The sequence below is a fragment of the Carassius carassius genome, chromosome 18, assembly GCF_963082965.1.
Source record: "Carassius carassius chromosome 18, fCarCar2.1, whole genome shotgun sequence".
In the NCBI taxonomy this organism is placed as follows: Eukaryota; Metazoa; Chordata; class Actinopteri; order Cypriniformes; family Cyprinidae; genus Carassius; species Carassius carassius.
In genome coordinates, this window is record NC_081772.1 from 21,785,752 (window position 1) to 21,801,987 (window position 16,236).

Sequence of the window (16,236 nt, forward strand, 5' to 3'; positions counted from 1 at the left end):
AAATGTGGCATATTCCGTCCGAGTTAGGCATTCCGTTTTTATGACTGGATTCTAGGAACCAGACTGTATTTCCGCATCCGGGAAATTATTAGGGCGGTATGTCTCAGAATAGTCAGTGCAATTTGGGAAAGAAATCAGTTAAATCTGTATGTGGATGTGTGTAAATATTCAAATGTAATCCCTTTGTAATCGTTAAAAATTTCATAAGTAACTGTAATTTAATTACTCATTTTTTCTTAGTAACTGTAACTAATTACAGTTACAATAATTTTGTAATTAAATTACGTAACGCCGTTACATGTAACTAGTTACTCCCCAACACTGCCTAAATGACTAGTTGAGTCAAGTCAAGTCACCTTTATTTATATAGCGCTTTAAAAAAAATACATTGCGTCAAAGCAACTGAACAACATTCATTAGGAAAACACTGTGTCGATAATGCAAAATGACAGTTAAAGGCAGTTCATCATTGAATTCAGTGATCTGATTCAGTGATCTGAGTGTCATCTCTGTTTAGTTTAAAAAGTGTCTGTGCATTAATTTGCAATCAAGTCAAAAATATCACTGTAGATGAACTGACCCCGACTAAGCAAGCAAGAGGCGACAGCGGCAAGGAACCGAAACTCCATCGGTGACAGAATTAAGAAAAAAACCTAGGGAGAAACCAGGCTCAGTTGGGGGGCCAGTTCTCCTCTGACCAGACGAAACCAGCAGTTCAATTCCAGGCTGCAGCAAAGTCAGATTGTGCAGAAGAATCATCTGTTTCCTGTGGTCTTGTCCTGGTGGTCATCTGAGACAAGGTCTTTACAGGGGATCTGTATCTGTGGCCCTGGTTGTCCTGGTCTCTGCTGTCTTTCAGGGATGTAGAGGTCCTTTTCTAGGTGCCGATCCACCATCTGGTCTGGATACGTACTGGATCTGGGTGACTGCAGTGACCCTCTGATCTGGATACAGACTGGATCTGGTGGCTACGGTGACCTCGGAATAAGAGAGAAACAGACTAATATTAGCGTAGATGCCATTCTTCTAATGATGTAGCAAGTACATCGGGTGTTATGGGAAGTGTTCCCGGTTCTGGTTTACCTAACGGTGCAGTGTTGAAAGGATCGGGCTAACATGGTCATACTTCCTGGTTCTAGTAAGAACTCTTGCTGGTGCATTTTGGACTAGCTGTAGTTTGTTTACTAAGCGTGCAGAACAACCACCCAATAAAGCATTACAATAATCTAACCTTGAGGTCATAAATGCTTGGATTAACATTTCTGCATTTGACATTGAGAGCATAGGCCGTAATTTAGATATATTTTTGAGATGGATAAATGCAGTTTTACAAATGCTAGAAACGTGGCTTTCTAAGGAAAGATTGCGATCAAATAGCAGACCTAGGTTCCTAACTGATGACGAAGAATTGACAGAGCAGCCATCAAGTCTTAGACAGTGTTCTAGGTTATTACATGCAGAATTTTTAGGTCCTATAATTAACACCTCGTTTTTTTTGTGAATTTAGCAGTAAGAAATTACTTGTCATCCAGTTTTTTATATCGACTATGAATTTCATTAGTTTTTCAAATTGGTGTGTTTCACCGGGCCATGAAGAAATATAGAGCTGAGTATCATCAGCATAACAGTGAAAGCTAACACCATGTTTCCTGATGATATCTCCCAAGGGTAACTGTGACGAGTGGGGCAGGGCCGAGGGACGTGGGAGCGAACAGGTGTAGCTCATCTCCACCGGCCTCGCTCCCACGTCCCTCGGCCCCGCCCCACTCATCACAGTAACATATAAAGCGTGAAGAGTAGCGTCCCTAGTACTGAGCCTTGAGGTACTCCATACTGCACTTGTGATCGATATGATACCTCTTCATTCACTGCTACGAATTGATGGTGGTCATATAATTACGATTTAAACCATGCTAATGCACTTCCATTAATGCCAACAAAGTGTTCAAGTCTTTGCAAAAGAATGTTGTGGTCAATTGTGTCAAATACAGCACTAAGATCCAATCGAACTAATAGAGAGACACAACCACGATCAGAGCAGGTCAATTGTAACTCTGAGAGCAGTCTCAGTACTATGATACGGTCTAAATCCTGACTGGAAATCCTCACATATACCATTTTTCTCTAAGAAGGAATATAATTGTGAGGATACCACCTTTTCTAGTATCTCGGACAGAAAAGGGAGATTTTTAGATTGGTCTATAATTAACTAGTTATTTGGGGTCAAGTTGTGTTTTTTTTTTTTTTGATGAGAGGCTAAATAACAGCCAGTTTGAAGGTTTTGGGGACCTAATGACAATGAGGAATTAATAATAGTCAGAAGAGGATCTATGACTTCTGGAAGCACCTCTTTTAGGAGCTTAGATGGTATAGGCTCTTACATACATGTTGTTGGTTTAGATGATTTAACAAGTTTATACAATTCTTCCCCTCCTATAGTAGAGAATGAGTGGAACTTTTCCTCAGGAGGTCTATAGTGCACTGTCTGATGCGATACTGTAGCTGACGGCTGAATGGTTAAAATTTAATCTCTAATAGTATCGATTTTAGAAGTAAAGTAGTTCATAAAGTCATTACTGCTGTGATGTTGGGAAATGTCAACACTTGTTGAGACTTTATTTTTCCGTTAATTTAGCCACTGTATTGAATAAATACCTTGGGTTATGTTTTTTTTCTTCTAAAAGAGAAGAAAAGCAATCGGATCTAGCAGTTTTTAATGCTTTTCTGTAGGATAGGTTACTTTCCTGCCAAGCAATACGAAATACCTCTATTTTTGTTTTCCTCCAGCTGCGCTCCATTTTTCGGGCTGCTCTCTTTAGGGTGCGAGTATGCTCATTATACCATGGTGTCATACTGGTTTCCTTAACCTTCCTTAACACAAAGGAAGCAACTGTATTTAAAATGCTAGAAAAGAGGGAGTCCATAGTTTCTGTTACATCATCAAATTGTTCAGATGTTTTGGATATGCTAAGGAATTTGGATACATCAGGAAGATAACTTAAAAAGCAGTCTTTTGTGGTAGAAGAGATGGTTCTACCATACTTGTAACAAGAAGTAGAATTTACAATTTTGGTCTTAAATGGATAGTTCACTCAAAATGCAGTCATTATTCACTCTAGTTTCTGTGCAAAGATAAGAGATTTTATTCTTCTTCTCTCCATACAATGAAAGATGTTCTAGACCCCAATTGGATACAGCATCTTCTTTTGTAATTAACGGTAGAGTAGGCGATTTCAAGAAGGCTAGCAATAGAAAGACAGCTTTGAATGTGTAAGATCCCACCCTCCCTAAAAATCCCTATATAAAATCCCTATATAAAAATCACCTTCCCTATAAAGCCTTGCCTCATCCAAAACACATAAATGTGCTCAGGAAGACCAGATACTAACAAGCAACAAGATGCAAGATGGCATTGGTGGATCGCTGAATGTAATGCTGTCAGATTACCTCATGTCTCTGTGAGAAAATCCTACAATACAAAGCACATGATATTGCCATAATAAAAGCTTCTATTCTCACTCAGTCTGCAATAGCGTAATAGGACGCACTCATGACGTATCATGTCTGCGCGAACAGGGTGCGAGGAGGTATGCAAATACATACATTAAAAGACAGGCAGAATGGCCTATCATGGCACTCAGACCAAGGGATATGATTGGACAAACATGTTATGGTACTACGCTTTCCACAGACAATATAAATACATATAAATAAATGTAGACCACTTAATTTAGTGATTGCTATTATGATGTTAAGAGACTTTCAACTAGCATAAAAAAAATAAAATAAAAAAATCCAAATCCAAATCACCTACCCTGCCTTTATAGCAGGGGTGTCAAACTCAATTCCTGGAGAGCTGAAGCCCTTCAGAGTTTAAATTCGACCCTAATGGGCTCAATGCATGATCATGTCTGCGTTTTTCGTCAGGATTCTTATTTACATCTAGTGCTGCACCGGAAGCCATTGTTCCTAACAAAGAGCAAAATGACAGAGGAGATGATGACTTTTCAGCTTACAAGAACTTCCTCGGATATAGCTAATAAGGCTGGATAATACTTCATGACTTTTGTGGTGATTTGATCAGCACTTAAATCTTATATATACTTAAAGCTGCAGTAGGTAACTTTTGTAAAAATTAGTTTTTTACATATTTGTGAAACCTGTCATTATGTCCTGACAGTAGAATATGAGACAGATACTCTATGAAAAAATCAAGCTCCTCTGGCTCCTCCCAGTGGTCCTATTGCCATTTGCAGAAATACGCCGCTCCTGGTAAGAAACAACCAATCAGAGCTGCCGTAAATTTTTCAAAATTTACAAAATGTATATAATAAGCGAGTACACCATGAATCCATTTTCCAAACCGTGTTTTTAGCCTGTCCTGAATCACTAGGGTACACCTATAATAAGTGTTTATATTTGGACTATTTTAGATTGTTTCGGGTTACTGCAGAAGAGTAACTTAGTACCTTTGTAATTCTTCATAGACATTAACAGAGAGAAGTAGCTCTGGCTACAATGTTTTCCCGCAAGACGCAAGCAGTTCTGTTTATTAACCGCTATAGCGTCAAAAGTTACAGACTGCAGCTTTAAATATACTAAATGTGTTTACTGTCATTGTAAATCAACTGAATTCACACACACACACACACACACACACACAAAGTTAAACTAGATATGTTTAATGAGGTCTACGAATATATGTCGTTTGTTGGACTAGTCAATTAGTCACCATTTTGACTCATACAGTATCTAGTTTATTTCACCTTATTGTTAAAGAGAAGGAGTGAATGGAAAATCTAACTGAAAAAGTCACAGGAAGTCCACAGTTCGATTTTAACAAAGATGAGATCACAGAGCAGGCCACGAAAACAAGCTTGAGGAACAATAATAGTTTGGCCATTGTCTGGTTTTGTATAATAAATACTGTTCATATACAGAAGATTCAAGATGATTTAAAGTAAATTGGAATGATTGTGGCCAGCATGCTACACCCAGCTAAATGGCTGCAATCATCCTCATAGATCATTTGGAGAAGAAACTGTCTGTAATATAATGGATGACACCTTATTTCTGAGGGCCCATGGGAAATTATGTTCACTCTGTGTGCCTCCTGATGGGACGCAGGAGCATATGGAGAGATGGAATACAAAGACTCCAAGTTGACAAGAGATTTCTTCGGAGCCAGCTGGAAGAAACATTGTTTACATGTCATTACAAAACCTGTGAAATAAGACCATAATCAAGAAATCGTTCCACATGTGCTTATACTGAGAAAGAAGTGCTGGCAAAACCACTAATGTAAACAGGGGAAAGAAAGTTATATCTGCCAGGCAGTACACACACATGGACACATTTACATTCTTTTCATCCTAAAGCACAGGGTAAATTATGGAGCAACAATAGTCTAATTAAGTAGACTATATCTGATAGTCAAACCAGTTAACATCTTGACAAGTTAATGTGATGAAATGTGTTTTATGAATATATATATTTCTATTTTGTGCATGTGTATTAGGTTTCATGTGAATTGGGCTATACGTGTGTGCATCCTGGCTTTTGCAAATCTTGCTCCATATCAATCTCAGTCTGTGCATAGGAGCACACACACCTGGTACTGTACATTCACAGGTAATTGTGATTGACTGAATGTTGGAATCATGCAAAATCATGCATTCCTTAAGTCTGCAAAGAGATTGGATTGCTTTCATCTCTCTCAGTATGTAAATCGGCCTCATAAGTGGAATGGTGGTTGAAGTACATCTACATTATTATCATTGCATTATCATTATAGCACTTTAAAATATGGGGTATGTTGTAATTAGTGCTTTAGAGAAATATAATGCTTTTATTTTTTAGGCAATTCTTCTTATTATTATTATTTATTTTTATTTATTTTTTGTGGTAATGTTTATGAGACTGTGCATCTGATGTTGTCATTATAAATATACAAACAAATAAGAAAAAAGTTAGGTTTATTCTAAAATAAATAAATAAAAATAAACAGAAAAGAAAAGAAGATTCAGAAAGAAGGATGGAGTGACAGATAGATTGATTGATATTCAGACAGACATGAATATATATATATATATATATATATATATATATATATAGAGAGAGAGAGAGAGAGAGAGAGAGAGAGAGAGGTTTTGATTTGAATGCACACTTTTTTTTTCATTGAGGATGAAATAATATTGTCTCATCCATCAGTTCATAATCAAATCTATCATTAAATCAGTTTCTGTGTTTGCCTTAATATTTAAATGATGTATTTGATTATCATTTCTCATGTGGCATGAAACTCAACGTTACCTTTCACCAGCTTTAGTTTGTGCTTATAAGAAAGGACGTGCTGTGCCATTTTATTTATTTATTTTTTATTTTTTTATTTTTTGTGTGTGTGTCAAAGAGAGAATCTTAGCAGGTGAAACTGTATACAGGAAATAGAAATGCCAGTAAAACCCCACATTATCTACAGTGCTTAGAGTGTCAAAAAATTTATAAAAACTGCTTCTATCTTATCAACTACAAGTTGCTTATCAACTAACAAACTCTATGCAGAAGAATCCTGCTCAGAACGCTACAGACCTTTATATGGAAGTGCCTTTCAGCCGCTGTTTATACAAATGAATAAGGTAATTGTGACTTTTTATCACAAATCTTTTTTTTTCAATTATTTATGTCTTACAATTCTGACTTCTTTTGCCTAGATATGCCTGACATAAACTCACAATTGTGAATTAAAAAGTCAGAATTGTGAGATAGAAATTTGCAATATTTACTTTTATAAAAATAAAAATATATATAAATACAATATTTTGAGTATGTCTCACAATTTCTGACTTCTTTTTTCAGAACTGTGAGATATAAACTTGCAATTGCATGATACAAAGTCCAATTCTGATGAAAAAAAAATCACAATTACAACTGCAAGTTAACTCACAATTATGACTTTATATACTTGCAATTGCATAAAGTCAGAATTGTGAGATATAAACTCTCAAATCTGAGAAAAAAAAATATATAATTTGAAATGTTTATAATATTCATTCGCCTCTCACTTGCATGAAGTTTTGAATGACTCAGCTTTTTGATGTTTTCACCAGCGCTTCTCCGTCAATATCACAATTCCCAGTGCGAGCCTGTCGCTCAGCTTCCATAGAGAATGCATTAAAAGCGGCTGCTCAGTTCCACACCGGTGAATATGTTTGGTAAGCATTTTCTTGGGAGTGATTCGTTATCATTAAAGAGATGTCACATGTCATGTTGTGCCTCAGAGTGCTTCACACATCTGATTCATAAAGACATCAAATAAAGTTTATAATTGCCAAGGAACTGGGAACAGTGCCAGTATGAAGCAAAAAGGAATGTCAGTGGAAATCATCTTTAGCTTTTTATCATCACTCCACTGAGCAGCACTTTAATAGCACACCTCCATCAGGCACAAATCTTCCAGACCGACACACTTCACACATCAGATATAATTCTATTTGATAGCTTTATATCTCACTTTTCTCCTTCCAACAGATACAGAGCTGATTAGGTCTGATTCCCAGACAGAAAATTGGTACAGGGATGCTCTAAGACCCCATAATTCAGATTTTTTTGTATTTTCCAGTGGCGATACTAACAACATGTTTTTTGACTTTCCTTATTCTGTTTTGCTCTTCTTTATGCCCATATTATCCACTTGAAGCCTTTACCTATCTATTGTCTTGCCCTTTCTTGTGTCTGTTTCCCCTACCTTTCAGTCCTGCTCTGCATTTCTCTGTGGGTGTAAATACTCCCACTCAGAAAAATTAATTCTTAAATACAATGTCTCGAATAAACTAATGGTGTCTGACACAGCTGTCTCACTCATGTGACTCAGAGACGCCAGCATTATACCGTTATTTTTACGGTATTCATACGTAAAATTACTTTATGGTAGTAGTCTGTAAACCAGAAAAACGGTATGTTTCTGTATTTCTGTAATTTACAGTAAAGAGCTGGCAGCAAAGACGCCAGCAGTATACCGTCATTTCTACGGTATTCATATGTAAAATGACTTTACGGTAGTAGTCTGTAAACCAGAAATACAGTATATTTCTGTAGTCACACTGTTAAATGACTTCACAATCTAATACAGTAAAAAAAATGCAGTATATTTGTGATTTATTTGGAAACTAAAATAATATTGTTTAGATTGTTACTTTAACTTATCACAGTTTACTTTAGACAGGCACATCTACTGCGCCGGTCTACAGTAAACTGTGAGAAGTTAAAGTAACAACCTAAACACTATTATTGTCATTTACAAATAATCACAAAGATGTGCTGAAATATTTTTACTGTATTATAAATAACATACAATTAGAAGTTTCCTAAAATATCAGTCTTCATTGATATTTAAAATATCAAATGTCTCCCAATGAACTCCAGGACTAAAGACAATTGCTTAAGAATTATTGTGATTATTATGCAACATAAGCAATAAAAACTTCAAAATCAAATACCTTTATTTAAAAGAGCAATGTCAATGTCAAAATGAATACAAAAAAAAAAAAAAAAAAACAATGGAAGAAAAATAAACCCTGTTGGACGATGCAGAGAAGAGCTTTTTAGTAGCAAACAGAAACGTCTCGGTTACCTTACCTCCATCAGTGAACGAGGGTTACGTACGTAACCGAGACGTTCCCTATCTGTCGGTCACTACGAGTTATGTCGAACGACATATGGGGTCATATGGAAAACGCCACAACCTGAACATCGTCACAACCCTGTGGCGCTGCAATTGTCAACAAGCCCTGGCGTGCCACAAAAGCTACGCTTAAGGTCCTAACATTCCCAAAGCCCCAGCGCAAATTCACTGACCTTGGTACCAAAGGTTGAGTACATCACTGCTGGAGAAGGCCAAGCTGCTGTTCCGCCCACATAAAGTTAATGGAAGGGGTTTCAACCTTCAGAGAAAGATTGCTTCAAATCTTCCCTATTTGTTCTTTCAGCTGGCAAGACAATGGGGAAGCGAGCCTAGGAAAAGGTCGCTACGGAGACCACATCCTACCCGTAGGGAGGTGACATGTGGATATACCGATATGGACTGACCCAGGGGGCAGTACTACATATGGAAGGGGTCTCTGAGGCAGGTCCTACCTTGGAGTAGGGATGGAATGGCTGCCAGAAGAGACTGACAGAACGGGTCTGTCAAGGGAAGACACGGGTTTGCCAAGAGGGAAACCTTACCATGGAAGAATACACATATGGGATTACCCGTAGGGAACCAAGCCATATGAACACCTAGCCCAGTACAGGGGCTGACCGGACTGCTCCGCCAAGTCTGACTGCCGAGGGTGCTGGAGGATGCTCGACCAGGGTACGCCAACCGGGGAACTCTACTGGGAGAAGAAAGGGGCTCACATCCCCGTGTTAGAGGGAATGGCGCAGCAAGCGTGACACCAAGCCAGCCCTTCCCGCCAATTACCTGTTACCCAACACACGGGAAGAAACTGGCTCCACACGGAGGTTGTAAAACCTCGCAAAGGTGTTAGGTGTCGCCCAGCCGGCAGCTTGACAGATGTCTGCCAGAGAGGCGCCGTGCACCAGTGCATAGGAGGAGGCCACACTCCATGTGGAGTGGGCCCTCACCCCCAGGGGGCACGGCTCGCCTTGGGAATGGTAAGCCAAGGCGATGGCATCCACTATCCAGTGGGCCAACCTCTGCTTAAAGACAGCCTTCCCCTTCTGCTGACCTCCAAAGCAGACCAGGAGCTGCTCAGAGCTTCTAAAGCTCTGGGTGCGGTCCACGTATATGCGAAGCACTCTTACGGGACACAGCGACGCCAAGGCTGGATCTGCCTCCTCCAGGGGCAGCGCTTGCAGGTTCACCACCTGGTCTCGGAAGGGAGTGGTGGGAACCTTGGGCACGTATCCAGGCCGGGGTCTCAGGACAACGTGAGAGTAGGCCGGCCCGAACACAAAGCACTCTTCACTTACCGAAAATGCTTGGAGGTCCCCGACCCTCTTGATGGAAATGAGCGCGATCAGGAGCGCTGTCTTGAGAGACAGGAACTTAAGCTTGACTGAATCCAGCGGCTCAAAGGGACCCCTCTGAAGTCCCGCCAGGACAATAGAGAGGTCCCAGGAGGGAATCAGGGGTGTCCTAGAAGGATGTTACCTTCTGGCACCCCTCAGGAACCTAACGATCAGGTTATGCCTCCCCAGGGACCGGCCGTCCACTGCATCGTGATGGGCTGCAATGGCAGCCACATACACTTTCAGGGTGGAGGGTGACAGCCCACGCTCCAACCTTTCTTGCAGGAAAAAAAGCACGACTCTGACCGGGCATCTCCGGGGGTCTTCTCGGTGAGAAGAACACCAATTCGTAAACAGACTCCACTTCAGAGCATAGGCCTGCCTCCTAGAAGGGGCTCTAGCCTGAGTGATAGTGTCTACCACCGCTGGGGGCAGATCACTTAGGTCTGCCGCGTCCCATCCAGAAGCCACACGTGGAGGTTCCAGAGATCTGGACGCGGGTGCCAAATGGTGCCGAGCCCCTGAGAGAGAAGGTCTCTCCTCAGGGGGATGCGCCAGGGAGGGGCTGTCACGAGGAGCATGAGTTCCGAAAACCAGGTCCGGGTGGGCCAATAAGGCGCAACCAACAGGACCTGTTCCTCGTCCTCCCTGACCTTGCACAGTGACTTGAGCCGCGTCTGACTCCAGTGGAGGAGATTGCGGGCGAGTTGAGACATGCGACGTGATCGTAAACCACCCTGTCGGTTGATGTACGAAACAGCCACAGTGGATGAGCCAGCGTGACGGGTTGGGCAGTGAAAGCCACGCTCCCAGACTCCGTACAAGTGGCACCAAAGGGACAGTCGACATACCCGCAGTGGTGCAGCGATGGGGAGTTGTGTCCGAAGGCCTAGAAGGCATTGCGTCCTGAGTCATCACAGCCACACTCCCAGTGTTCCCGGAGGAACTGGCCAGAGATGCGTGGAGAGACGTTGCGTCTCCGAACCGCGACTTCTCGACCGCTGGCGAAAGGGGGCATCGTGGGTGAGAGTGATGAGGCTATGCGTCGCTCATTGTCAATCCACGAGCCTTGCAACTCGGAGGAAGGGGAATTTGCTCTTTTTTTTAAAAAGTGGGTGCCACTGGCCATTTGACAAGCGGCGGAACAGAAAGAAACATAAACTGAAGATTTTCCACCCGGCCCTCCTCCGGGGGAAGGAGTGGCGCTGTCTTCGCCAGCTCCTGAAGAGCAGTTCCCCACATCTCCGAGTTGCCCGTGTCAGGGCCGCTTAGTCGACTTCCTTGAGGACTTCGCAGCCGGGAGTGACACGGCGACGAGCAGGCTGAGGCGCTGCCCGCGACGGAATGGTGGCAACCGGAGGCACACGTCGGGGCAAGATGAGTTGGATGGCCTCAGTCTGCTTTTGCACCGCCGAGAACTGCTGGGCAAAGTCCTCGACAGTGTTGCCGAACAGGCCTGCCTGGGAGATGGGAGCATCAAGAAAGCGGGCCTTGTCCATGTCCCTCATCTCAGCCAGGTTCAGCCAGAGATGCCGCTCCTGGACCACCAGCGTGGAAATCGCCTTCCCGAGGGACAGCGCCGTGACCTTCGTCGCCCGTAAGGCGAAGTCAGTCGCCGTGCGCAGCTCCTGCATCAACCCCGGGTCGGTACCACCCTCGTGCATTGCTTTGAGCGCCTTGGCTTGGTGTACCTGCAGGATAGCCATGGCATGCAGGGCGGAGGCAGTTTGGCCTGCGGCACTGTAAGCCTTGGCAGCGAGCGCGGCCGACAGTTTACAGGCCTTGGACGGGAGACGCGGATGATTGCTCCAAGTGGCGGCATTTTGTGGGCACAGGTGCACCACAACCGCTCTCTCCACCTGGGAAACATCCACGTACCCCCTGGCTGCCCCGCCATCGAGGGTGGTGAGGATGGAAGAGGGAGACGAGCGGCTTCTGGCCATGAAAGGGGCCGTCCACGACTTCGTCACCTCTTCATGCACCTCCGGGAAGAAAGGCACCGGAGCAGAACGATGTTGTGAGCCGTGTCCCGCGCCGAGAAACCAATCATCCTGCCGCGAGGGCTCAGGACTGGGCGGTGTAGTCACCTCCAGCCAGATACTCACGGCTGCCCGGGCAAGCATGGCCGACAACTCCAAGTCAGATTCGGCAGCAGTGACATCACCCGAGGGGGGCAGCCCCGCTGAATCCTCATCCTCAGAGGTCGATAACCCATCCCCCGATGCAGCGATCGACATCTGATCTTCGGGCGGCCCACCGAAAGACACGCTGGGACCGCCATGAGACGGCCCAGCAGAATCAATCGGCAGCTGCACGGGACAGGCGCTGCGGGAGGAGTGAGAGGTCCGTGGGGCGTGGCCCGGCGGAGAAGCTCTCACTGTAACCCTCAGATCTCCCAGAGCGCCAGCCGGCGGTCCTCTGCTCGAGCCAGAGAGACAGGGACGGGTGGCGACAGAGGGGTCTGCTGCACTCCCCTTGAGGAGTGAGAGACGCTATCGCAGCGCTGCCATGTTCATACGCCCACAGTAGACGCATGAATCATCCACGAGCGCAGCCTCAGCGTGTTGGACGCCCAGACACTGCAGACAACGCTCGTGACCGTCCACCGAAGACAGGAAACGACCGCATCCAGAAGGACACGGACGAAACGGCATCTTGAAAAAGACGCGAATCGTCCGTGATTTGCTCTTTTAGAAAACTGTCTCTTTTAGCCGAAGCGCCCAGGGGAATCGCTGTCACAGGGACACCGTTGTACCGCGCCGTCACACCGACCAGGAACAGCTTCTTTAAAACAAAGATGAATGGCTTTGTAGTGACTGCTCTCATCGACTACTCGGCTCCGAAGCAAAAATCTAATGAGTGGATGCCCCTGTCGCCCTATTTATACCCGTTGGCACGGGGAGTGGCTCAGGTGTGTTAATCCACTAGCCAATTTTCATTGGCGTTTTCTCTTAAATTCAGAGATGATTGGCCTCCCAAGTGAGACCCCATATGTCGTTCGACATAACTCGTAGTGACCGACAGATAGGGAACAGTAGTGTCTGCTTTAGACTAGGGCAATAAACTTACATTCTTAAATTGCTCGTCAGAGACTGCCCCAAATCGTCACCAAATGTGAAGGGCATAACCTATAGTTGACTTTTTTTTAATTATTATTTAAGACAAGTTTGAACACTTACCAAATTCTTGTCATAAGTGATTTATCTTACCTAGTAATTTAAGTTTTACCTTGAATAACACAATAGGTCTAAGAAAAGGACCAAGGCAACAAATACAAATCATTAGCAATATTTGGAAAACTAAACTATTAAGACCTATTTGTTACATGAGTAAGAACATTTAGCATGCAAGAATCTTTGGCACATTTTGGGGACTCTTGTTTTTCCTCCCAACATAGTCCTGTGAGTTAGATTAAAATTTCCTCAAAAGTCAATTTAAAATATTTCTATTTGTAATCTGCAATATATACTTTCATAATAACATTTGAACATATGCAGAATTGGCAACATTTTGAAAACATACCTAAGAACATTTTGAAAATGCGCATTAAGGCCATTTTGAAACTAGAACATTTTAGCAGGATGAATCAATAATATGCATCAATAAAAACATTTAGGGATGAAACTGTAAGGTAGGCAACTGTGCCACTGCAAGCTAGACTTGCAGGTTACCTCTTAAAATTGTCCTGTGAGGTAGGCTTGTGTTTTTACATCTCAGTTGTTGATCCAGGAGAGATAAACATCACTTTGGTAGTTGCTGTTCCTCTGTGCAGCATTATTCCAGTACTTCCACTGTCAAAAACAACAAATATTCATAATAATAAATAAACTATACAATCAGGAATGTACAGCTAATGCACTCCAAGCTAATGCTTATAAATGTAATAATTCAGTGTCATAGTAGGGCAAATAAGACAAGTTAAATACTTTTTAAAACCTTGCACCTACTTTACCCATAATGCAATTTAGCAACTGTGTGACAACATGGAGGTAATTTATCAGCTTACACGCAGCTTGCTCTAAGATACAAAATAATTTACACTTCTGTTTTCACATATGTAGTAGTACTCCCCAAAACTAGTACACACATAAGGTGTCAGGACACTGAAGACTGGTGGAGTCACCCTTTAAAACACAGGGTTAGAAAGAAAAAAATAAAACGTACAGAAGTAACTGTAAGAAGGATCAGCCCAGTTATGTCCTCTCCAAAGTGTGCCATGAGCAGCTGAACAACACGAAGTGCCGTCTCATTATCTTCACCATTAGAGAGGATATCCTTGACATTTTTGTTGGTAGGTTTTCCCCTGAAGTATTCTGTGATGGCTCTTCCACATTCCTCCATGCTGAGTTCCAAGCTACGAAGCACATTGATGTCTGTGTGCAACTCAAAATGCGCGTATATATACCTTGGCGTGAAAAGAAAAGGCCATTTGCTTTTCCCATCTTCAATGTCAGGTGGTGGAAGTGTATTTATATGGCGACGTTGTAGAGAGAATGTGAGCTCCATTAGATTTTTAAATTCTGCTCTTTCTGCTCTACCTGATCCCTCCTGTCTATAAATCTCCTCCAGTCTATGGCGGTGCTGTTCCACAGTGTCATCAGTTTCTTCTGGGGGCAGCTCTGGCTGAAATCGTGTACATACATATGTGTCAGTTGGACCCCTCTTGGCTGTAGAGGATCGGTGGAATGAGAAGCTTCCATCACGGTTCACATTCTCAATGCGGTTTTTCAATTGAATCAAAAGTGATGTGTAACCTCCACACAGAAGTGACCCATCTGGTGCAATATCAGCAAAACTCTTTGGGTACTGCCTGATGATATTTCGAACCACAGTTAGGCATTGTGCGCGAGTGGGGTTAGCCTCATACCTTCTCATTTCATCCACGAGTACTTGTACCATCTGGCGTCGCTCCACTGGTTTAGGTCTCTTGCCATCTGCAATTGCAGAACGAATTTCCTGTGGCATTTGTTCCCAAGGGACCTGGAAAGTTTCTGGCCATGTTTTCAGTATCTGAGATGTGGAAGGTCTGTTGCTTGGTTCACTGTTTCTTGACTGGCTTGAACATGAAGAAATGGCTGATAGCTGTGATGAGCTAGAATTAGGCGGAGTGCATGTTGGTGATGAAGACCCCGACACCGACCAATCGCTACTCATTGGTGACGAAGTTGGAATGACTTGTAAATCCAATGCAACTTTCTCGGTTTCTAAAAAACAAACAAACAAACAAACAAAAATATTTAGGGTACATAACTAATAAGCTATATCAGAGTCACTGCAGACATTTGGCCAAAAGTCTTCTAAACTCTCGTTATATTAGGCATATTTGAAAAATTCACAGGTGCATTATATAGTTTCAGAAAAAGAAATTCCACAACTGAATAAACAAGAAAATATAACAAGAAAATGTCACACTAGATTAACCATATATTACCTAATTTGAATGCATCCAGGAGTTTTCTGCACTGGATAACAGGTAACAGATCAGCAATGTCTTCCTGTTGTACATATTTTAAGTCTTCTTTTGACTCCAAGCCGGAGCTCTGAAGTTTCGATATTATTTAACACTGAGTCTCTTTAGACAGATTTGGCAAGATCTTAGCAGATGATCTCTTTGATTTCTTCACTCATGTTCGCCATCATTCTGGACTAGAGGGAAATAATGGTGAAGAATTATCAGTTGTGTGCCATGCACAGTATACTCAGGCAAGGGATAGTAATCAAGCAGATTCTCCTGATTAATACAACAGTAGTTTCTCTGCATCAGTGTGAGGCTGTAAACACCCATGTCAGGAAATACGCAGGGCAAGATACTTTTCAGCTATAAAATATACTGTTGAATCCTTACGAACGAGAACCACTTTGAATTTTCCAGTAAGAAGCCCCTCATCATCATCATCATCAATCACAATTTTCATGTTCTTTCTGTATTTTGTCCCCTTCACAGTCACTTCACTGGCTATCAGAGTGTTTGTGGACTCAAAATTGTGATGTGCAACTGCTTTTATGATTACATCATTGTAGTCATCTGAGAAAAACTGTGTGCCCCTCTCCACTGAAACATCTGGAGGGAAGAAGGTACCTGCATTCAGAAAGGCCTGCAGAAGCTGATGTCTCTCTGCAAGAGTAGAACATGGATTCTTAAAGTTGCGCAATTTTCTCAAACACTGCTTAAAATATGTGTGTTTGCTCTCGAATCTTAAAGTCCATAGGCAAATAAGTGGCCCA

General features: G+C 42.6%; 1 protein-coding gene across 1 annotated transcript; it reads right to left on the bottom strand.

Moving 5' to 3' along the window:
• Positions 1–3,515: 3,515 nt before the first annotated feature.
• On the bottom strand, positions 3,516–15,656 carry LOC132092841 (uncharacterized). The gene is made up of 4 exons (XM_059499276.1): positions 15,443–15,656; positions 14,176–15,215; positions 11,598–12,320; positions 3,516–3,524 (listed from the first exon to the last, which is right to left on the bottom strand). Exons 2-4 carry the CDS (start codon positions 15,163–15,165, stop codon positions 3,516–3,518), a joined length of 1,722 nt encoding a protein of 573 aa, XP_059355259.1. The 5' UTR covers positions 15,166–15,215; positions 15,443–15,656.
• Between the last annotated feature and the right edge of the window lie 580 nt (positions 15,657–16,236).